At 40.9% G+C, this 25,261-nt stretch overlaps 1 protein-coding gene across 1 annotated transcript in view; it reads left to right on the forward strand.

Moving 5' to 3' along the window:
- The first annotated feature begins 1,913 nt into the window (after positions 1–1,913).
- LOC143277565 (uncharacterized) overlaps positions 1,914–25,261 on the forward strand; it is a 33,231-nt gene continuing 9,883 nt past the window's right edge. Inside the window, exons 1-6 of the mRNA XM_076582444.1 lie at positions 1,914–1,995; positions 8,754–8,877; positions 12,096–12,702; positions 13,362–14,812; positions 14,984–15,256; positions 16,619–16,695. Coding sequence (XP_076438559.1) covers positions 8,761–8,877; positions 12,096–12,702; positions 13,362–14,812; positions 14,984–15,256; positions 16,619–16,695 — 2,525 coding nt within the window. The 5' untranslated portion in view covers positions 1,914–1,995; positions 8,754–8,760. The remainder of the gene's footprint in view (positions 1,996–8,753; positions 8,878–12,095; positions 12,703–13,361; positions 14,813–14,983; positions 15,257–16,618; positions 16,696–25,261) is intronic.

Below are 25,261 nucleotides of genomic sequence, written 5' to 3' on the forward strand. Positions count from 1 at the left end.
TTAAACTTGACTCGAACCAGCGTTTAGCTATTTTGCTAAGCGTTCTCTTAGCTGTGTTGCACTGAGGCTCTGTGTGTGTGTGTGTGTGTGTGTGTGTGTGTGTGTGTGTGTGTGTGTGTGACCAGTGTGTCAGTGTGGATGGATGGATGGATGGATGTCAGTTCAGTTATGAGTATCTCAATGAACGTGGTGTTGTGTTACTGTTGTGCATGGATTGTGTACCAGTGTCAACACACAGAGTTGCATAACCTGACGCAAGATTTGCCTTTTTTGTGAAGACATGGACGTCTATACTGAGCCATCATGACCACGGTACAGCACCACACGGACGGAACAGGCCCACCGGGGGGGACAGGCAGTCAGCGGGGCGGGAAACACCGGCTGAACTCGCTGAGCATCACTTCACATCAGTACCCGCACTGCCGCAGCCGTGGACGGGTTGCACTGATGGGACATTGATGCTGTTGGAGCTGTTCAAGTTCACCGGCTAGACGTGTCTAAATGTTTGCTGTCCGCGCTGCACACACTGCACACACACACACACACACACACACACACACTAGTGCACGCGCTCGCGCGAGCACGCTGATACACACACACACACACACACACACACACACACACACACACACTGACTCACCGACACACACATACATGCACGGCACACCGCACACACACTCACACATGCAAGCACACACAACTGTGAAACTGCATGTTTGTTGCATATTATCTGTTATGCATATGTGTGTGTGTGTGTGTGTGTGTGTGTGTGTGTGTGTGTGTGTGGTGAACGTATTTTTTTAAATCATACATATATTTTTTTAAATTTTGTTTGTCTTTTTTTAAAATTTAATTTAATTTTATTTCGGTTTTTTTCTCAAGGCCTGACTAAGCGCGTTGGGTAACGCTGCTGGTCAGCAGGCATCTGCTTGGCAGATGTGGTGTAGCATATGTGGATTTGACCGAACGCAGTGACGCCTCCTTGAGCTACTGATACTGATACTTTACAAATAAGAATACAGCTTTGTCGGGGTGCGTGGAGTTTATGCGCACAATCAGAAAGGTTCAACCGACAAAATAACTGTTCTTTGCAACGAACATGACAATTTTACACACTGTATGCACGCGCGTTATTTATCAAGGGATAGAATCACAGTCTTTTTCCATAAAACATTTTAAAAGTTACTTCCCTTAGAAATTGACGCACTCCACAATGTAACGATAACAAGATTATTTACTTTCTTCTCTGTTCTCATCTGTCTATGATTGCACGACTAGATCCTTTAGTAACAAAACGAGTAAAATTTGTGTAAAACCTCAACTGATGGAAAAAAACAAACAAACAAAAAACTGAGACGGAGACAAACTTTCAACAAAAAAAAAACAACAACAAACAACAACACTGTCACCGTTTTCGTCACACCACTGTCAGCTCAGAGGTGGTCCTGCCGCCGGCCTTCTTGAGGTTCTGTGAGGGATTCATGTAAAAAATAATAAAGCACGTGTGTTAAAAATAAAAACTCCCGAATGCCATTCAGTTGTAATGACATCAACAATCCAAGGTTATTATACAAAATCAACTGCAATTTTATATCAGTAAACCCATTTATCTAAAATTTAAAATAATAAACCCAAAAGAAGACACGTGACCCATTGTGTTTTTCAGTAAGGGGCGTCAATAATCAAAACGGTGAAACAAAAAAAAATCTCTGTAATCTTTTTACATTGGTACACTGTATATGATATGGTCAAATAAACAGTTTTTCAAGCACAACTGTAGCCCCATGGATACAACTGTTTTAATGCACCTGTTTTTGAGACGGGAAATTGTAACCCAGTTAGGACCCCTTACGAGTCTCACGCACAGAGAGCATTTCCGTCATTTCGACGAGTCGTAGTGCTGCAGACACACCGCAACTTTGGAAAGGTGACACGGAAATATCCCTGTTGATATTGCCAACAGTGATTAAAATTTCGACAGGAAACATAAACCAGGTAAGTAACAAAACAAATATTATTTCTTTTCAAGTGTTTCCGCCTTGTAGATTGAGTTTGAGCAACTTTGAGCGACGAAATCAGTCAGGCGGTAAGTGGTTGACACGAGTTGCTGAGAAAAGACGTGCTTGACACAAGCCAGGCGCCCGTCCCTTGCGGAATGTGCCTTCCCAAGCACGTGATATAGCGTAGGGTAGGCCAGGGGACCAGGTAAGGAAAGTTTCTTCGACGTCGACAGGTGGAAAAGCACGTTTCGCTGTGTTTGGGACTGGCGTTTGGGATTTTCGTGCCTTCGGCTGAATCTAGGGCAGCATGTCGCACGTGTGCACGAATGCGCGTGACTGTTGGAGTGGTGCATGTCAAAGCCACGTCATAGAGGACGGTCGTGGGAATGTGACGGGTCGGGTTTCATGGCCTTTTGTTTTGTTTGAACTATATTTTAAAACTATATTTTATGACGAACTTTGGTCTAGATTTTTGCAAAGTTTGTCCTGTACATGAGTATTTCGTTACGTTTAAAAAAAAAAAAAATTATTTCCCTCCAAATGTCAATTTTTTCTTTCTCAAGGGCTACTTTTATGTATTCATTTTTTTAGATTTGTTTTCAGTTTGTGTTGATGAAATCAGATATTTTAAAGGCCTCTTTTCTATTTTCATGTAAAAATAAAATAATGATTATTGTGTATGATTATTTTGTTGCATAATGGATAATGAGTTTAAAATGACTGAGCTAGTCAACGACCTGACCAACAATAAAAAGGGGTAAATCTGAAGGGGCATAAAAAGCTAAAAATGGCTGAGTTGTATATAACAACGCCTCAAATCCTGCTCCTGAGTTTTCAAAGTAGATCACAGTCCAAGTCGCTGTCACACATGCATCATACTCTATAATGTGTCAGAGAGTACGCACATTAAGAAAGTAATTTTAGTGTAAACAGCTTGCCAAATTCTGAAACCTGCAACTAGTTCAGGACAGATACAAAAATGGTCAAAATGTCTGCAACAAAACCGTTCTTTTCACGATAAAATAGAATAAATCGTACTGATCACGCTGATATAAACTTGACCGCTGTAGGTGGGCGGGAACATAATTATTTGTCACACTTCTGGCCATGAGAGAGCGCCTTACAAAGATCCGCAAGGCAAGAGCAAGCCAGAGTTACGCAAGTGCGGTATAAGGGGTCGCCAGAGGAAAGCATTTAGCGTGGTACAGTACTTGGGGCTGACTGCTGCCGCACTGATGCTGTCCTATACCTCCGTTAGTAGGTCACTGCGGCTGATGACAGATACCATACAGAAAATAAGAGAACTCTTTGGGGTCAAAAGGAAACAAAAATTTTTAATTTCATCTATTATATACTAAATTGGTAGAAAACGCAAATTTGTTTTTATGAATGTTTTACAGTTTCTTACCAGTCCTGACATTTCATAAAGAATGAAATCGGTATTATACCGACTGCAAAGGTGAATTTACAAAGGCAGCACGGGATCATTTAGTTCGTAAGAACAATCATGTTGACATTTTACGCAATGGACAACTTGAAAATACTTCATGCTCTGCTTATTAACGTGTAGTATATGAATATCTCAATACCTGTTAACCAGGTTTGTTTCAATGAACATTGTCGGAGCACTGTCCAGACAATTAATTCAGAAAGCATGGAAGGCAGATGATGGCAAAATCGACCAACATCATGTCTTGATGTAAAAAGAACGGTATGAATTTTTTTTTTTTCTTTGGAAATGAAGCGGTATTTGCAAATGTGACTCACGAACCCTGGCGCAGTACACACGTCAGTTTAGCGTGGGAAAGAAAATGTATCTAGCTGGAGTATGAAGATGGCAAAATGAAGTGCATCAGATAGTCATGAAGAGCAAAGACTGCCTGGAAAATGAAAATGGGTCAGTCTCCAGAACTTTGTTGGAAATGGGGGTCTCTCAGTCTGATTCAGAAAAAAACATGTGTTTACAATGATTATTTAAATGTTTCACATGTTATTAGGATTGCAATTCATAAGAGAAATGTCTGCAACAATTTTGTGAGAATATGGTTTATTCTTGTGTCTTAAATGTGTTGAAAATTATTAAAAACATCCAAAATTTCGGCGCCATTTTGTGACATGGCAATGTGTCTGAACATGAAGTGGTCAGAAACAAATAAGTACAAACCTGATTAAAATCCAGTACATACAGACCTGATCTATATTCATTTGTTGCTATAATAAAACATTCATTATCAGTAAAAATGGTACATTATGTTTGAAATATTACGCAAAAAACCCGCGTGACAGACGTAAACAACCAGTTCCTCTTGACGTATTTTTATTCATTCAAAGGCAAGCACATTCATGAATACACTACACGTTCTTTACTTGCAACAGGTGGTCAATACATCTATCTTCTGCAGCACATACACTCATTTTCTGGGGGAAAAAAGTCTATTCAACTATTTAAATGCAATCGACGTCGTATATTAATTTTCAGTTCTGCTTTTCTGTGTTACTTCTGTGCATGTAAACGACCCAATAAAAATATACATGTAAACAAAATTAGAACTGTTTCCACATAAATCATGCGGAATCATCGTGGGAAAGTATAAATCGGTTTGACAAACACCCTTCAATCGTGTGTGTTTGAACACATATTGAGAGAATGTGTTGTTTCCGACAGCGTGTGAGATGTACATAATTTTATGTTACACGGAAATCTCCGATATGTTCATTTGCACCCCATGGTTGCTATATTAAAAAACAAAACAACAACAACAAAACTGTGTATGTTAATTTCATCGTTGTTATGGTTTGTTTGTACATTTATCTCTGATCCGAGAGACACAATCACTGTTTCTGACACATGGCGAGATGCGGTAATATACGGATACTGGTGTAAGATTTCGAACCAAGTCAACGCATGTAGTTCAGTAAGACAGTTTTCAGTTGAAGACTTGTTGCATCAAAAGTTCCAAACAACAAAGTTCAAAGTAGAAAATCACCCCCTTAAATTACCTTGATTTTGGCTTTTGCTGTCTGGTGAAGTTTTATCACGAAATGATGTAGTTTATCAGTTCACAAGACAGACGAAGTGTGGAACGAAAACATTTGTTGTATCCGAAAAATGTCAGTCCCTACACGCTTATTGTTTTGCAAAATTTGATTAGAACAGCCACATTTTACATCACACAAGTTCTGAAAAACCAAAGTATACATTGACTGTGAATGAATTTCTTAAAATTAATTAAGTTTGAAGCATTTCACGTTTAGTTGTGCTTGAGATGAAGTCAGGTGTCACATTCGGACACGGAACACATGTTCTTTGGTTCTGCTTTACACAGATAATAAAATTCCATATTTTTAGTTGTTGTTTGTTGTTGTTATTGTTGTTGTTTGGTTTTGTTTTTTTCTCAAAGTCTTACTTTTATTACATTTTGTTTTTTCTGCAATCCTACATATTTGTTCACTGAGAGGATAACGCTAATCAGTTTTCTGTTGATTGACCGGATAGAAAGATACAAAGAATTCGGTGTTTTGATCACAATTCTTCAGATAAAGAGGAAAACTCTTGTCAAGTGATATAAATAATACAATTCCCATTTCATAATAAGATGAACGGTAGTGCTTTAAGCAGTTAAACACTGGGGAGAATTGATGTGAAAATGGAGTGCCTGCAGTGTTTCTGAAAAATAAAATCACTCAGGGTGGGGGAGTTAGTTTAGGTATTTTGGGTTCCATGTTACATATGATGATATGTCATAAGGTTTTAGATAATCATTAATAAAATACATAATTTTGCACAGGCTTTGTTTGAATCATTATAAGCACTGCATTGGCTAAGGATAGCATGGTAGATTCATTACTATCATTGTTATAAATCCAGTAATTCAAACATCTACGTCGGGAAAGTTAGTTTAGGTAACTTGGATTCAATGTTACACGTGTTACAACAAAGTTTTACATAATCATTAATCAAATTTATGATCCATTGTTATCATTATGATTATTATTTATATCCCATTCTAAATCGACGTCTACTGCGCCAGGGTTTGTGAGTCACATTTGCAAATACCGCTTCATTTCCAAAGAAAAATATGTATTTCATACTGTTCTTTTCACATCAAGACATGATGTTCAATTTTGCCATCATCTGCCCTCTATACTTTCCCAATTTATTGTCTGGACAGAGCGTCGATAATGTTTATTGAAACCGAACCGGGTTAACACATATTTAGATATTTATATTCTACACGTTAATAAGCGGAGCATGGAGTATATCCGGTTCAAGTTGTGCATTGCGTAAGATATCAACAAAATTGTACTTACGAACTAAATGATCCCGTGCTGCCTTCGTAAATTCACCTTTGCAGTCGATATAATACCGATTTCATTCTTTATGATATGTCATGAATGGTAGGAAACTGGAAAACATTCATAAAAGCGGATTTGCGTCTTCTACCACTTAAGTATGAAATACATGAAATTGAAAATGTTTGTTTCCTTTTGACTCCAAAGAGCTCTGTTCCTAGCTTACTGTTCAGAATCAGTTGTCTGCCGCAGTGACCTGTTCACCGACCAGCATCAGCGCGGCAGCAGTCAGTCACATGTACTGTACCGCGCTGAACGCTTTCCTCTGGTGACCCCTTGTACCGCGCTTGCGTAACCTTCGCCTGTGCTTGCCTTGCGACTCTTTGTAAGGCGCTCTCACACAGGCAGAAGTAATAAAAATATTCGATTCTGGACATTAAAAATCAAAATCTACTTTGTTCCTGCCCCACTATAGTGGTCAACTTTATATCAGTGTGATCAGTATGATTTATTATTTTATCGTAAAAAGAACGGTTTTGTTGCAGACATTTTGACCTAACTCAATTTTTAATCTAAATTTCCTGGCCTAAACGTGAGTTATGAGTTTTATAGGTGTTGCCTTCCCTCATTTAATAACATTTATTGATGAAAACATTTAGATAGTGTGAAATATATGATAATTTGTTTGTTGATATAGAATGAAAATATATGAATGAAATTAAGCTCAAAACAGACTTTTCAACAGAAATATAATTTGCACAGAGGAGATAAAAGTAACGATAATTTTGTAGTGTATTGTTTGGAATGCAGTATGATGTGAATGAAATTTACCCAAAGCATGCATAGATCAAATTTGAGTTGATAGGGGGAAAAAAAACCCACCGTTTTCCAATATAAAAAATAAATTTTGAAAATATATATGAGGGGAAAACTAAAAAGTAAAATCATTGATATGTGCATGTACACACACACACACACACACACACACACACACACACACACGCATGCACTAAACTACATGCACACACTCTCTCTCTCTATGTAAATATGTTTCTCTCTCTCTCTCTCTCTCTCTCTCTCTGACATGTATGCCCATTAATGCTTCTAATCAGATAGGAATACTTGTTGGAATCAAAACAACAGTAGTGAGGTGAAGAATGAGACCAACATGGAGAAAGGAAATTTGCAGTCAGTATTGATCACATCCTCACTAGTATGTAGTCCATTGAGAATTGTATCAGAAGATAAATAATATATGTTATCTCCTCAAGGCCTGACTAAGTGCGTTGGGTTATGCTGCTGGTCAGGCATCTGCTTAGAAGATGTGGTGTAGCGTATATGGATTTGTCCAAACGCTGTGATGTCTCCTTGAGTAACTGAACTATAGGCAACATAAAAATCTAATCACGAAGGTAATAAATTGCTCTGTATAAAAAAATTAATTACTTGAAAAGGATCTAAAGAAGACACTATCAAGTGTAAAGTATCCCAACCTTATAAAACATCACCACAGAGAGCATACTTATGATGCTGTTTCTAGTATGCTTTACAGTTTATTTTGTCTTTTTTCATTAGAACTTGGAACTTTTTGATGCAAGCTTTTCACTGATCTCCCCCACAAGTGATTAAAAATGAAATTGTTTTGTGGACAGGTTGTACTTCAAGTTAACATACTCTTTGTTCTTATAGGGGTTGCTGAAACAGATGTTAGTATTGTATTTGTTTTGGTTTTAAGGTTTTTATAGGCTTATTCTTAAAGCACTTGCCCTCATTTTCTTTTCTTTTTCTTTTCTTTTTGTCAATATATTGTTTTTCTTTGTGTCAGAAATGCGATAGACATCTCAGACTTACTCCCAAAAGACTGATAGCCATAGAATGAATGTAATTTGCATATTTGCATGGTTCATACCATATAATGAACATGTTGATGTACATGGTTTAAAACTGTCTCTGACTTGTATACTTGTAGAAGAGCAGAGCAAGATGGTTTAAAGTTTAATACTCTTATAGGATGTTTGCTGGTCATTTCAAACTATGTACTATTCAAGGTTTTTATGAAGTCCTTCATTATTGGTTAATACGAAGCTTCAAAAGAACACAGTGATGCAGTGATAGTGTGCTTTGGCTGATGAGTTTATGATCTTTATATTTCTAAGTATTATTATGAACTACAGTGACTTTCTGTGCTTTAGCTGGGCATATTAATCATCAGTCATGTTGTTACTTCTGTGTGTTGATACTTCTTTGTAGTATCTTATTAGACTTCTTTCTTGGCACTAAATTTGCATCTCTTTATTTCTTCTGTGTGTTTGGGTATCATTTTCTTCTTGTTGGCATTTTGTTGTTACTTGTTGATTTACTGTTTAAAGTGTATGTGGTGATGGTAAGGGTAGTGAGACATGTATTCCTGACGGTGCTGGCATGGCCTGACATTGTGATGGACAGTGTGGGGATTTTCAGATCAGCCATGGTGTCTGTGGCGGACGAGGAAGGGCGGTTAGTTCTGATGGGGGTGGATGCCACATACTGTGTGGTGGACGAAGTGGACACCACTGTCGCCATCAGCGACCACTTCCTTCATCAGGTGAGACTTTCTCTCTTCCCCCCACACCCCCTCTCTCTCTCTCTTTCCCTCCTTTCTGTGTCTTCCCTGGTCATCCATCTTGTTTCTTATCTTGACCATCACTTTTATTTTCCTCTGTCCATGTTGTTTCCCCTGGTATGAGTCCATCATTCAAATGTCTTTTCCTCTGAGTCAGTTATTCAACTGTCAGTTATTCAACTGTCTTTTCAATTCAAATCAAATCAAAAACACTTTATTAACCCACATTGAAATTAACTTGTTCTCAATATGAGTCAGTCGTTCAGCCTTTTCCTATATGAATTTATCATTAACTGTCTTTTTCACTAGTCATTCAGCTGTCTTCCTCTGTGAGTCAGTTGTTCAACTGTCTTTTCCTCTGTGACTGTGAGTCAGCTGTTCAACTGTCTTTTTCTACTTCATATGAGTCAATCTTTCAGCTGTCTTTTCTCATGAGTCAATTATTCTACTATCTTTTCCTGTATTAGTCAATCATTCAACTGTCTTTTCTTCTGTGAATCAATCATTTAAATGTCTTTTCCTTTGTGTGTCAGTTGTTCAAACGTCCTTACCTCTGTGAGTCAATTGTCAGCTGTCTCTTCCTCTATGAGCCAGTCATTCAGCTGTCTTTTCCATCGTGAGCCTATTGTTCAGTTGTCTTTTCCTCTGTGAGTCAGTTGTCAGCTGTCTTTTTCTATTTTAGTCAATCATTCAACTGTCTTGTGCTCTCTGAGTCATTTCCCACTATGAGTCATTGTTCAACTGTCCTTTCCTCTGAGTCAATCTTACAACTGTCTTTTGCTATGTGAATCAATCGTTCAACTGTCTTGTAATATGTGAGTCAATTATTCAAGTGTCTTGCTGCAGTTGCCCTCTTTGAGTCATTTCCTTCTGAGTCAACCATTCAGCTGTCTTTTTCTCTACCAGTCTATGAATCAGTTGCTCTACTATGTTTTCCTCCCTGAATATGAGCCCGTGATTCAGCTGTCTTCTCCTCTGTGAGTCAATGGTTCAATGTAAGTCAGTCCATCTCTTCCTCAGATATACTGCCACATTGTATAGATCTGTCTCTTGCTTGAACTAACTTCCTTCTCCCAGTCCCATCCTCTCTCCCAGCTATCTCTGCTCGAATGAGTGAACTTCATTCTTTCTCAGCCCCCCACCCCCCACCCCCTTCCTTTATCCCACCACTACTTTCTTTCTCACCCCTCCTCCCGTCCCACCACCTTCTGTCCTTCTGTCACCAGTCTGTCTCACACATTTACTACCACCACTCCCTTTCATCACGTGTTTGTGTGTCTCTTGTATGCTCCTTAAGTCCTTTGTTTTCCTGCTTTGTCATTATTTACCACCACCACTCCCTTTCATCACTTGTTCGTGTCTCTCTTGTATGCTCCTTAAGTCCTTTGTTTTCTTGCTTTGTCATTATTTACCACCACCACTCCCTTTCATCACTTGTTCATGTCTCTCTTGTATGCTTCTTAAGTCCTTTGTTTTCTTGCTTTGTCATTATTTACCACCATCACTCCCTTTCATCACTTGTTCGTGTCTCTCTTGTGTGCTCCTTAAGTCCTTTGTTTTCCTGCTTTGTCATTATTTACCACCACCATTACCTTTCATCACTTGTTCATGTCTCTCTTGTGTGCTCCTTAAGTCCTTTGTTTTCCTGCTTTGTCATTATTTACCACCATCACTCCCTTTCATCACTTGTTCGTGTCTCTCTTGTATGTTCCTTAAGTCCTTTGTTTTCCTGCTTTGTCATTATTTATCACCATCACTCCCTTTCATCACATGTTCGTGTCTCTCTTGTATGCTCCTTAAGTCCTTTGTTTTCCTGCTTTGTCATTATTTACCACCACCATTACCTTTCATCACGTGTTCGTGTCTCTCTTGTATGTTTCTTAAGTCCTTTGTTTTCTTGCTTTGTCATTATTTACCACCACCACTCCCTTTCATCACTTGTTTGTGTCTCTCTTGTATGTTTCTTAAGTCCTTTGTTTTCTTGCTTTGTCATTATTTACCACCACCACTCTCTTTCATCACGTGTTTGTGTCTCTCTTGTATGTTTCTTAAGTCCTTTGTTTTCGTGCTTTGTCATTATTTACCACCACCATTACCTTTCATCACGTGTTCATGTCTCTCTTGTATGCTCCTTAATTCCTTTGTTTTCGTGCTTTGTCATTATTTACCACCACCACTCCCTTTCATCACTTGTTCATGTCTCTCTTGTATGCTCCTTAAGTCCTTTGTTTTCCTGCTTTGTCATTATTTACGACCACCATTACCTTTCATCACTTGTTCATGTCTCTCTTGTATGTTTCTTAAGTCCTTTGTTTTCCTGCTTTGTCATTATTTACCACCACCACTCCCTTTCATCACTTGTTCATGTCTCTCTTGTATGTTTCTTAAGTCCTTTGTTTTCTTGCTTTGTCATTATTTACCACCACCACTCCCTTTCATCACGTGTTCATGTCTCTCTTGTGTGCTCCTTAAGTCCTTTGTTTTCCTGCTTTGTCATTATTTACCACCACCATTACCTTTCATCACATGTTCATGTCTCTCTTGTATGTTTCTTAAGTCCTTTGTTTTCCTGCTTTGTCATTATTTACCACCATCACTCCCTTTCATCACATGTTCGTGTCTCTCTTGTATGCTCCTTAATTCCTTTGTTATCCTGTTTCACCTTTTTTAATTACTGTTGTTTTTATTTTTATTTAATTGATGGTTATTCTTTTATCTGTGTCTTTCTATCACCAGTACAGTATTTTATGTGTTCACTATTAGTCTTACATATAAATGTCTTCATTTCCTCAGCATTTCCTGTATCTGTAGATCTGCATCACTACATGTGTCAAATTTGGAAAGTGCTTAACAATAACATATATTGGAATAATTGAATGTGGGTAATGTTAGCACAAAACTACCTTATTCAGTGTGTAGGCATATGGATGATTTTGTTTCCAATAAGGTATAAATTGAAAATTATGATTTATTGGTAATATTTTATTTTGTTTATTTTATGCTTGCGTGCTCTGTCACCTTTTTTCCAGTATGAACCCCCACTCACTCATACGTGTACACACTCTTGTCTGTCTCTCAGTTGCATGATATGCACATACCTGTGTATACACATACCAGCATTATGATAAGTGATACTGTTGTTAAGAATACAATTTGGGATAAAAGATTTGTGAGTTTCAGTTTGTGTTTGTCCCCCACAGGCAATTGAAGATGCTGAAAGCAGTGTCAAAAAAGAGCCAGTGGCCTCTGACAGCGACAGTGAAGTTCAGAGAGACAGCAGATTGGACCAGGTGGACAAAGGCACAGTGGTCACAGAACACATCAAAACGGAACACTCCTCAGAAAATCCGGATGGAGAGGCCTGTAAAGGGGAAGGACCCTTCACACCTGGTGAAACCAGTCTGCTGCGAGCAGTTTTGCAGCGAAAGCCTGTCAGCCTTCGAGAGCCAGAAAAGGCACAGGTGGTGTCTGCGGGCACACAGGACATGTCCAGTACCTCTTCACAGTCACGCAATGTGGACATCATTGACTCAGCCACAGGAAAGGTCGTCACAGGTCCGGTCTTCAAACACAAAGGCAAACGGAAACCTCCGTGTAAGAGTTCGGGAGATGGCACTCCAGAGACTGTGGCAGACAATGGTAGTGGTGAAGGAGGAGGCGGAAAAGAGAAAGGGGAGAGCAGTGAGAGTGTGGAAGGGAAGGCAAGGAAGGGGAAACGCTCAAGGGAAAAGCCGTACCAGTGTGGAGTGTGTTTCCGGTGGTTTGGGTGCAAGAGTCACGTGGTGGAACACATGCGCACACACACCGGTGAGTATATTGGCTGGGGACATGGGCTGTGCTTGATAAAGCTTTGCTCCATGATTTTTAACTAGAACAGCATTTCTTTACAACATAAGTGTTTGAGATGTTTGCTCCAAAAAAAAATGTCAAGATTCTGAATACCAGTCATTTGAGTCTTTGAAAATCAGTCCACTTGAACTGGAGTTGTGAATGTCTAAAGCTGAAAGCAGTGGAAAGCTGGAGTGGGGATAGAGGATCATATTTGTGCCTGTAGGACTACCTTTGGCAAAGGTGTGGTGCCTTTCTCTGAAGGAAAAATCTGTTTTGCTTCAGCCTCACCGCTTTCTTTGCATGTGTTGAGGAGTATACTTGAGGAATCAACTGTCCAGCGGCATTAAGAAACATTATGACGGCAAGACTGCTGTCAGCTAATTGGTACTGATTATATAATCTGTAGTAAGACTTCATGTTGTCATTGCTTTGAAGATTTTTTCCCTATTCGCTTTTGAAAAGCAACTTTATGGATTTCATGTTGAAAATGATGAACGAAAGGTTCTTAAGGTTGATTTTAAATTGATTTGAAGTACTTTGCAGACTGTATGGCTAACGGAATTGTTGCATAGATTTTGTGAAGCAGTTCCGCTTTCCTGTGTTTTGACCTGGATATGGTGTGTGGGTGTGTGCAGGAGAAAAGCCGTTCAAGTGCCCGCTGTGCCACAAACGCTTCTCCCAGAAGTCCAACATTCACCAGCATATGAATACCCACACCATGCAGCGCCCCTTCAGGTGCGACGACTGCGGCAAAGACTTTATGTACCGTGGCTCCCTTTACAAGCACAAACGGCTGCACACCGGGGAGCGACCCTACACCTGTGGCGACTGCATGCGCCGCTTCACTCACGCCTCGCAGCTGTTTGAGCACATGCGAACCCACACCAACGAACGGCCATTCAAGTGTGGGGTGTGTGGGCGGGCGTTTGCCCACAGCGGGACCATGCACCGGCACCAGCGCAACCACTTCAGTCAGGTCAAGGGGAAGGGAGTGGTGGAGGGAGAGAAGGGGGTGAAGGAGGGGGTGGTGAGCGACATCAACCACAACACCCCATCCTACAGGTCCAGGATGGAGGGGAGGTCGCCACCAGAAGATTGTGATCCTGTGCACAAAGGACTGGAGCCAGGCTCACAGGTCACTGATCACAGCTCAGGAATGGACCAGTCCCAGCAAGACTTGGACCAGTCCATCAGTGGTGTGCAACAGTCCAGGAGTGAACTGGAGCCGTTGCAGAAAATCAGTCGTCATTCTCCTGGTGATTCCTCCCTGGCAGTGAGCCCTGTCATGGAAACAGACGTGGGTAGCAAAAATGAGGAAGCACTGCCACTCTCCACACCAGATGGGGTGGCCAGAAGATCTACAAACACCTTTCCATCCAAAGACAGACCCAGGACTGCAAAGAGAACATCCCCCAGCCAGCCTTCAGCAGAGCGCCCTTCTCCCAGAAGTGCCTCTCGAAGAAAGAAAGCCACAGCAGCAAAGTCACAGCTCTCTGATAAAGGACAAACCGATCTGAGTTCCGTCCCAACATCTTCCATTGTCAGGTCTGATTCAGGACTGTATCCATCTGTGGCCGGTATGTCAGACAATCCGTCCCAGGCATGTTCAGAGTCCACCACCAAGACGGCTGCTGAAGAGATGGAGTTTCAGCACTCAGCCACTCCCACAGAGGAAGACTGCTCTGTGAAAGAGCAGAACCAGACAGTGAAGATGCTGCTTGCATTGCCGTCTCCACCCAGTACGACAGCAGATGATGAGTCATCAGTTGTGATGCAGAGCAGCTCCTCCAACCCTGGTCCGGGGCCCAAGCCAGCCAGCAAAACTTCCAGTAAGCGTGGTGCCTCAAGCAGTCCTGAAGATGGCCAGAAAAAGAAACGTACCCGTCTGGAAACTCCAGACCTGAAAATCTTCACCTGTGATCTATGTGGTCGTGGCTTCTGCCATCGGCGGTCGGTGAAGCGTCACAAACTGGCCACCCATGCAGACCTGATGGCCGGTGAGGGGGAGGGGAAGGTGGGGAGGAGTGATGTCCACCTGCAGGGGGAGGGTGTGAGCGGCCAGCAGCTGCCAGGGGAGAGCAGCCAGGTGAACACCACTCTGCTGAAATCTCTGCTCACCTTGACAGCGAAGCACCTCACCTCACCTTGTTCCCAGAGTGACACAGAGGGCAGGGGGGAAGGGGCGGGGTCAGTGATGGCACCGTCAGTGGGTCAGGCATCGGCCAGTCTGCAGGCCATTGCTCACCTGTGTGTCCAGGGTCAGGCTGACATAAACCACAACATTGTCAGCACCGGCCAGCAAAACATGCACCTGGACATGAAGCCTGTGGCATCGGATATCCGTCAGAAAGAGCTTTCATCGTGTGATCCAAATGACAGTGCAGATGTGAAAGAACACCTGTCTGTGCACATGGGAGGAAAGACCGGCACAGCTAACATGCCTGCTGCCAACAGCTCTGCACAGAATGGAGCATTGGGCCAGGATGGTGCTTTTGAGGGAGTGGAGAGTATTGTCATCAAATTGGAGCCAGTAGATGACAGTGAATAAGTGAAGATCAAGCCAAGTATCATTCAGTAAATGGGTCCATATGCATGCAAGTCCACCACATGTCTGGGTATGCATCCCTCAAATGGCCCTTTCGTGCTCAGTTAGGCAATAGGTCAATATTTGATTGAACAGAAGATAAGAACATAAATAGTGAAATTGAATCCAACATTTGTCTATCTGCATCAGACCTCTGTGGTCTTTACAGTGTAACTGTTGCATGGTGTGATGATGTTCAGGTGACAAAATGGACAAATGTATTATCATTTAACTTCAAATGCAGATTTTTATTTAAACTTCTCTGAAAACTTTACGGACATGCATGAAGGCAGGGTTGTGGGAATGAAAATGTGTGCAAAAAAATGAATTTTTACTGATTGATGTATTCAGACATCAGGTCTGTGTCAGAAGAACTGGTGCGATAATTGATGTCAAACTCTGAAAAAAGATATAGTGATCTTTCTTTGGAGTCCATCATAGGGGAAAAATACCAGTTTCTGAGTCTTCTTCCTAGGTGTTCAGGGACTGCAGCTCCCTCACTCGTACACACATTCAAGTGGGATTTCATGTGTACGACTTTTTACACAACCATGTAGGCAGCCATACTTTTGGGGGGGGGGGGGGGTGGCGTGGGGGGGCGGGGTGCGTGCTGGGTATGTTCTTGTTGCCAGAACCCACCGACATGGATTACAGTATCTTAAAAATATGTTTGATCTTCTGCATGTGTTTACACACAAGTGGGGTTCGAGCACTGGCAGGTCCGCACATACGTTGAACTGGAAATTGGAAAAATCTCCACCCTTAACCCATCATATGCACGGAAATCCGGGATCAAACTCAAGAAACAAGGGCCAGAATCCAGTGCTGACTATTCAGCCACCACACTCAAAAGTCATCTATAGTGGGGTTGTTGTTTTGATTCTGACATCCATAAGATGGGGGGTGGGGTTCTAAGTCATCCAGGGGTTGGGGGATTAATACATTCAGGTATTCTGATCAGAGGAGTATTTATTTGATTTGCACATCCGTATGTGTATTAAAACAATGAAGGTGTAGGCTAATAGTAACAGTTTCAGAGTGTGTTGATAAATTAGATCTATTTTCAGTGAACTTATGACTGCTGATGTTACTGTCAGAGTGCCTGCTGTCATTATTAACTTTGCATTTCATTTGTTACTGTTTTCCATTATTTTGAATTGTTACTTTTTCTTGACCATTCCAGGCACATGTGGAGGGTTGTGAAGACCGCATTTCTGCAGGGGTTCGGGGTGGGGCGGGGTCCTTCCATGATGTTCTATTGGTGGCAGTTATTTGACATTCCATGTGTACTGTATGGTTGTGATGCAGCGTGGACTGTGTGTTCCCTCCCCCAGTGTGTACAGTAGTGAGTTTTCTGCAAATCTTCCCCCTCCACACTGTGTACAGTCAGTCAGCTGCAAACTTTCTTTCACTTTGTACAGGTGGCTGTTTGAAGAGCCTGTTGCTCCATTCAGTTTGAGTTGGTTTTCATAGTTTTTTCTTCACAATTTCATTTTCACTTTGAATATTCTTTTTTTACAGTGTGTATGTATGCATGCACCAGTGCATTTGTGCAGCATTTTAAATGTTGGTTTTCATTGGTCTGTATCATATTTATGAATATTTTTCAATTCCATTTTAGTTTGTGCATCTGTGCTGCTGATACTATAGCAAATATTCCAGACATGTTTTACAATACAGGTCAGAACTGTTGGGTTACTGCTTGTTGAAGGTTTTCAGTTTCAGTCATGGAATATGAAGTGAAGGTTTTCAGTGTTCCAGTCCTGAAATAGGTGGTGAAGGTCTTCAGTAATTCAATCATGAAAAACACTGTAGAACCAGAGGTCTTTCTCATTCCCATTCTTAGCCTGGACTTGTGTTCAGAGCTGTTGCAGCAATACATGTTTTAATGAAAGGGAACATTGTTGCAAACTTGCCAAAATGGTCAAACTCATTCCAGTGCTTTCATGCAGTGTACAGCATCATTGGTTTGTTTTTGTTGGGCAGTTACTGAATGGGATTCAGTGTTTGTTGCTGAAACATTGCTTGTTTGTAATTCGTGACTGCCTGCTGTTAGGTGTGTCCACTGAATCAGCTAGTTTGTAAAAATTTGAACAAGAGCTTGTATGTTGAATGTGTTCTGTTTAATCAATAACTTTTAATTGGTAATGGAATTTTATCTGTAGATTTGTCTATAAGTGCATGAATTGGCATCTTTGATTAAGATATTGTTTGTACAGTAGAACTTAATGCTCTTGTATCTTTGTTTTTAGTGAATTAAGTTTTTTGCTTTATAGATTTTTTTTTTATTGAATTGCATGCATTAAACTATTCGAGCAAAGAGTTTTAGTTCTAAAACATTTTAATTGAATATTACAGATAGTTTAATTGTCTCTATTTATGTGAATTCTGTATTGTTTTTAATGCATGCAAAACATCTTTTTTATAGTCTTTACACAGATAGTGAGATAGTGCAGACATTATTTGTTTGAATTATCCATGCAGGTACCTTGACATTGGAGGAAGAACCCCCCAAAAGGCCATTTGTTACAGTGTTTGTCTTCAACCAACAGTTGAGGAGGTCATTTGAGATGTTTAGACAAACAGAAATACTCTTGTCTAAAACTGCCACAGTGTTTCCCAGATTTACTGTATTGTGTTGTATTACTTTTTGTCACAGCAGATTTCTCTCAATCTATTTAACTCTCAGTCTCAGTACGGCCAGTCCTCTTTTCTCCTCTGCACAGACCCCTTGGATGTCCAGTGGGTGTCTGAATGACCCAACCTTTAGCTTCCATTATCAGAATTGTGATATTCTTTGTCAACATTCACGTCTTCAGTATAAGAGCCTTCCGCTTGCAATATTTTGATGATGGTAATTGGGGTGAAACGCTGTTAACGTTGTCTCTTTCGCCGTTCGTATGGAAAGAGTTAAGATGGAGAGTGTATCACCACACTTCAATGCCACTTTTTTCTTTTTCTTTTTTTCTTTGTTCCTTTTCTTTTCTTTTCTTCTTCTTCTTTTTTGCCTTCTCTGTCAGCAAGTTTGTTTTTCTATCTGTCTCAAAGTGGAATTTTCTACAGAATTTTGCCAGGGACAACCCTTTTTGTTGCCATGGGTTCTTTTTTTAATGTGCTAACATCCAGACCACCACTGATGGGGGGTGGGGGGGGGGGGGGGAGAGTAAAAATCCAAGTCAGTGAATGAGACTCAAACCTGTGGACCCATACTTCTCAGTTTGGCGCATTACCACTAGGCCACCACTCCACCATACTTAGCCTGGTCCGTTTGACAGTGATCCGTCAACTCAGGCTGCGTGTATGTCTTGCACATGGGGAACAAAACAATCATCATCTCATCTATCCCTTGACCCGTGGGTGGGTCGTTGGGGCACCATGGATGACTGCCTGGTCAGCTCGCGCCACCTGCCTCGGTCCTCAGCGGCCCTTTGAGTTGTGGCAAATGGCAGGCCCGTCCACTCTTTGATGTTGTCCTCCCACCGCTTTCTCTGTCTGCCTCTCTTCCTCCTTCCTTGTACGGTACCCTGCAGGATGGTCTTGGCTAGGCCGTCTGATCGTGTGACGTGTCCATACCAGCGGAGCTTGCGTTCCTTCACTGTGGTTAGCAGGTCTTTGAATGGGCCAATGGCGTTTTGGACTCTTCTTTTCACTTCCTCAATACAATACAGTAAATCTGGGAAGCACTGTGGCAGTTTTAGACAAGGGTATTTCTCTTTCTGTCTGAACATCTCAAATGACCTCCACAACTGTAAATCGGTAATGAAATTTTATCTGTGGATACTGTAAACTGAGGTAAATTGTATTGAGTTATTTTTTGTCACAACAGATTTCTTTGTGTGAAATTTAGGGCTGCTCTGCCTGAGGAGAACACTTCGCCACATGCAGCACCACTGCTTTTTTTAATGATATATATTTGCTAAGATGAACTATACATGTTAGAATGAACTGGGAATGGGTGATATATGACAATGACCAGTGACAGAGCGTAGAGGATCATGTGACATGTCAGCAGTAACGGTGTGAATGACACATCATGCAGTGTCATGTGTCAGTAAATGTGGGCATGTGATATGTGACCGTACATAGTCAGCATGATTATCGTGATGTTGGCATGAATATAGCAACAAGAACCAGTGACATACCAGCCACAAACAGATGTCCTTGTCTTTGTAGTCTTGGTTTTCTTTTGCCATTTTTGGTGAATGTGGTTGTGGGATGAATGTAATATTATGTCCATATCACTAGTAAAGGTTTAAAAAATACCTGGTATCACCTTTTTTTTTCAGTGTGTTAAACTCTATTTCATTACTGGTGCCTGTAAACTTTGTGCATACATAACAAGAGAGGCAAGGCCTTCAAGACTCACTTGTGATATGTATTGAGTATAATTTCAAAATGTAATGTTTAAGATGAGAAAGATCAGTTTAAAGCAAATTAAGTCCCCTAGCATTAATTACAGAGTAATTTCCTTTTTTTACTATCTGCACCAAAACGTTTGCAAAATAAATAAAACTTCCATGCTTAGCAAAAGAAGTTCCTGTTTGAACAAAAAATGATAATAATGACTGATCAAGATCAAAGTGCCAAGTTTAGAGAATACAAAAAATATAAATATAACAGTAAATGCAGTTTGCATATAATTAGGCTTCATTATTTATTTTTTTGTGCCCATCCCAGAGGTGCAATATTGTTTTAAACCAGATGACTGGAAAGAATTGAATTTTTCTTATTTTTATGCCTAATTTGGAGAAAATGTCAATGTTAAAGTTTACCACACACACACAGACAACCGAACACCGGTTTAAAACATAGACTGACTTTGTTTACACAAGTGAGTCAAAAACACACAAAATGTTCATGTGTGCATGCACATGTACATATTGTGCAGATTTGACACTCGTAACATGGGCAGATCCATGCATGCTTGTGAGCACATATACCCCAAAGTGCGTGTGAGCAAATCCCACATAAACAGACAATCCCACATGAACAGACTGAATACAGAGTAAGAAATGCGGCTTTATAGCTTGTTAACTTTAACACACGGTAAGTGTGTATACATGTATGCATTATTTGCTTTGCTAATTCCCATTTAGTGGTGTACTGAATTAATTAATGGAACATTTGACTTGATTTCTTAGGGAGTATTCCAATACAAAATGGGTGGTGAAAAATGTGCCTAACGCTGTTACTTATGTCCATCCTTGTTTTGTTTTTTTGGTTTTTTTTTTTTGTTTTTTTGCTGCCCCATCATCTGCGCCGTTTCAGTGGCATTACTCCCACGCCGCTCATTTAGATTCCCCCATACACGGCCACACCCGGGTTCGTCCGTCGCAGTCCCAGCGTCGGCAGTCCACAGGGAACCATCGATGTTAGGTCGCCTGGAGGCCACACACCAGAGGAGACCCTGCACTGCTGCTGAGTCACTTCGGTGGTGTTCAGTGGTGCCTGTTCTGTTTTTTAACGTACTTAGGACACCACCTACTAAGCCCCCTACTAACGACAATAATGGCTTAGTCGCGGAGCCAGACTGAGTGAGCGTCTCTCCCAGAGTGGAGACCGCCACCACGTCCCTCAAACAACAGCCCCCCCATGAATCTGCCGACACTGACGACATTGACAGGACTCACCCAAAGCACGGAAGTGGAGGGGTATCGAAACTGAGGTCACCATGAGAGCAGGGCATGAAAGGTCATATGTCCATCCTTGTTTGTGTGTGTGACGTACAGCATGGGTTTGTGTGTCCAGATGACTAACAGTCCGTACCGTGACCTGCAGTTAGTGTCGATTGAGAAAAGGTGCAACTTTGTTCTTATAAAGAGAAATTACATCAGGTGCAGAATTTTTTTTAAAAGCAACATAAAGATATGTGTATTACAAAAAAACTGTTACATGCATTTACTTTAAGACATTGTAATTTATATAATAGTCTGTTTGAAAAGACAAAAACCACACCATTGCATGTTTCATCATAGCATGATGATGTTAGAAATAGATTGTTGGGGGAAAAAAAGATAGATTATTACAGAAACTGAAACAAATACAACATATGCAAGCACTTTGATATGTTTTCACATGCAAACACACACGTGTGCGCGCACACACACACACACACACACACAGTGACACACACACACATCTTAGGAATCTAAAAGGTTAAACAGTCCACAGAATGAGGGTTGATACATAGTCTGTCCATCAGCAGCCCTCTCAAACCCAACACAGGCATGTCTGAAGCTCTTTCAGTGTATTTTGTATCCTTGCCCTCTGGAAATTACGTGCCAGAATTTCCCCCTTTTCTATCGCTGTCTTTCTTTCTGGACTTTTTTTTTTTTTTTTTTTCCCCATTGTCGTCTCCTTTCTTATTTTCTGCCTAGCTGATCCATTCACTTGCAGCGTTATGGGGTTTTTTTAACTTTTTTTTTTCTGGACCTGATAGCTGGACACTGTTTTATTCTTTTTTGTACCTAGAATGAGATGGCAATTTTTGTCTTTTTTTATGCATGTCACTGCATATATGATTTTGGTATATTATGTATAATTATGTTTGTGTTCACTTGTTTGTTTTTTATTCCTCTGGTAAAAAAATTGATGAAATGGTCAACATCTGAGGCTTGTCCCAGGTTTATGTGCATGGATTTGAACTTGAGGCTTGCAGGTTCCCCCCCCCCCCCCCCCCCCCCTTCAGGTGCTATGGGAACAATATTGACAGTATTTTCAGCTCTGATATGGCAAGCTGGGCTATAACTGTATAAGCAACAATGATACATGAAATAACTATTTGTCAGATTGAAAAGTTAAAGGCTCTCTGACAAAGTCACCCACCTGAACTTGAGTGTCATCATGAGAGGTTTTATGTCCATGTGTAGAAACTGAACATTCCACCGCAGCCTGTTTATTATTTTTAAGTTTAAAAATTTTTTTTTTATCAGCTGCATTTTTCTAACTTGCAGAAATTGTGAGCATAATCCTAACATGATGCAGTGTGGGTGTGGGTGTGTATGGATGAGAAAATCAGAAAGGGGGTGGGGGGGTGTTAAAGATGATGAGATGTTTTTATTCTTGTGCCTTATTGTTACAGAGAAATGCCTAGAAATTGTTTTATTATTGTATTATTGTGTGTTATGAACATTTTATTCAACAGTGATGATACTTTCTACAGAATCTAAGCATGTTGAAGAGAAAGCAACTAACCTGTGTGAAATGAGATATCTACTGGTTCTAGAATGTTTCAGATAAAACATCAAAAAGCATTCATCTGGGGTTTTTTGTGTGTGTGGATTATTTTGTATGTGTGGTCACTTCTACAGCTGTCGCTGTGTGTGTGTGTGTGTGTGTGTTGAAAACAAAACTATCTCACAGGAACCCAACCCCCCCAACACATTACACACTGTCACTGTCACAGGATCACAGTCCCCCCAACACACCACACACTGTCACAGGAACCCAGTCCCCCAACACACCACACACTGTCACAGGAACCCAGTCCCCCACCCCCCCAACACACCACACACTGTCACAGGAACCCAGTCCCCCCAACACACCACACACTGTCACAGGAATACAGTCCCCCAACACACCACACACTGTCACAGGAACCCAGTCCCCCCCCCCCCCCCCCCCCCCCAACACACCACATACTGTCACAGGAACCCAGTCCCCCCCCCCCCTTTCCCCACACCCCCAAGACACCACACACTCACAGGAACCCAGTCCCCCCAACACACCACACACTGTCACAGGAACCCAGTCCCCCCCCCCCCCAACACACCACACACTGTCACAGGAACCCAGTCCCCCCCCCCTTTCCCCACACCCCCAACACACCACACACTGTCACAGGAACCCAGTCCACCCCCCTCCCCCGCACCCCCCAACACACCACACACTGTCACAGGAACCCAGTCCACCCCCCCCCCTCCCCTGCACCTCCCCAACACACCACACACTGTCACAGGAACACAGTTCCCTCCACGCCCCCCACCCCCAACACACCACATACTGTCACATAAACCCAGTCCCTAAACAATCGGCAAAGGCAGCTACAAATGGGTATCCCCCCAAGCTCTCTTATTGGTCCTTTATTATTTAGTATCTTAATGTTCGACCTACCAAGAAAAGTAACAAAAAACATTGTACTTGTTCAGTACGCTGATGACATAATTATTTATTTGGATGAAAGTAGCATTAAAAAAGTGTACACCTGCCAGATCTCTGAACTATACAAAAAAGCTATATCAAAACGAACTAAACATAATTTCTGATAATAATTATGATCAAAAACGGCTTGCAGTTGTCCACTGAAAAATCCCATATGATGATTTTTAATAATGAATCTGATCCAATGAATATGCCTACCTTTAAAATAAATGATACATCCCTTGAATATAGAAAGGTGGTGAAATTCCTTGGAGTATATCTGACAACAAAATTAACATGGAATTATCATATAGAAAATATTCTAACAGAAACTAAACTTCTTAAAGGTGATAAGTAAGCAATCTTGGGGACAAGATAGATTAAGACTTTCGCACCTATCTACATCACTTATTCGATCAAAATTAACATATGCCCAAGAAGTATTTTTCAATGCCCAAAAATATCTATTGAAGAAACTCCAAAGTACAGACTGCAAAGGTTACCAGTTCATGTGTCATGTATTAAAACATACAGTGCAGCTGGGGTACTACCACTCGAAGAACACAGTAACCTTCAGTGCACCAAATTTGTCTCAAGAAGCTCTCCAGTAGAAAATGATCTGAAACCAGAACTAAATCTTAAGTCCGATACTGACTTTCCAAAAAGAGCAAGGACCATAGCCTCACATATTATGACCACTATAAGTACATACCCATCTACTACTGTAACAAGCTCTGTGTGTGCGGTGTGGCGTGTGCGTGTTCAAATATCTGTTTGTGTGATCAAAACCAACAGTGCAACAGTCTGGTGCGATGTTCCATTAATATGTTATATCTAATGAGTTAAGACCTGCTCCTGTTTTAATTGTCTACATGTACGTAAAGCCGTAGTTCACAATTAGACTTGCCCGTTCGCTTTTACCCTCAGACACCCCTGCCATTTCAAATGTCGACAAAACGTTGAAAAGAATGAGCAGACAAACTTTTCTTGGTGCAACCAGTTGGAGAAGGCCTTCAAAAACAAAAACAAACAAACCAAAAAAACCCCAACTATGATTGACTATTCTACGACATGTTATCTTGACAGTACACATGTTGAGCTGGTTGCTTCGACTGGACTGTTCGCAATTAGGCATACCTACCCTAAACAGTTTTTTTTAAGGATTGGTGTTAGAAAGAAATCATAATTGCTAAAGATTATTGTTTATTTCATTTGGTCATCTCTCTCTCTCTTCTTTCTTTTTTGTCAACTTTGCCCAGAGGGCCGGATGTTTTTTTTGTACTCCAAAGGTAGACACTACAAGAAATAGTACAGACAAAATATTTAAACACTATTCCAGAACAAATCTCAGAAAGTTTACATTTTGTAATAGAGTAACAAATTATTGGAACAAATTAACAAACAATATCAAACGTGCACCTAGTATAAATACTTTTAAGAACCTCATAGATAAACACGAGTTATTGACAAAAGCGAAATATGACTTTGATGGATAAAATGACTGAGCTAGTCAACGACCTGACCAACAATGTAAAGGAGTAAACTTGAAGGGGCATAAAAAGCCAAAAATGGCTAAGTTGTATAAAACAACGCCCCAAATCCTGATCCTGATCCTGATGTAAAAAAGCAACCATGCTTATTCCCTTTCCCTCATGAAATAAAATTTCGTTTGTTCGTTCGTTCGTTCGTTCTCAGTTCCCCCCCCCCCCCCCCCCCCGGCACTGTAGCCTATGTGTGAAGCTGTGCGTGTTTGTGTGCATATTTTTGTGTGTGTCTGAGAGGGAGAGGGAGAGAGAGAGAGTCTGTTTATAT

This window comes from Babylonia areolata, chromosome 34 (assembly GCF_041734735.1).
Source record: "Babylonia areolata isolate BAREFJ2019XMU chromosome 34, ASM4173473v1, whole genome shotgun sequence".
Taxonomy (NCBI): domain Eukaryota; kingdom Metazoa; phylum Mollusca; class Gastropoda; order Neogastropoda; family Buccinidae; genus Babylonia; species Babylonia areolata.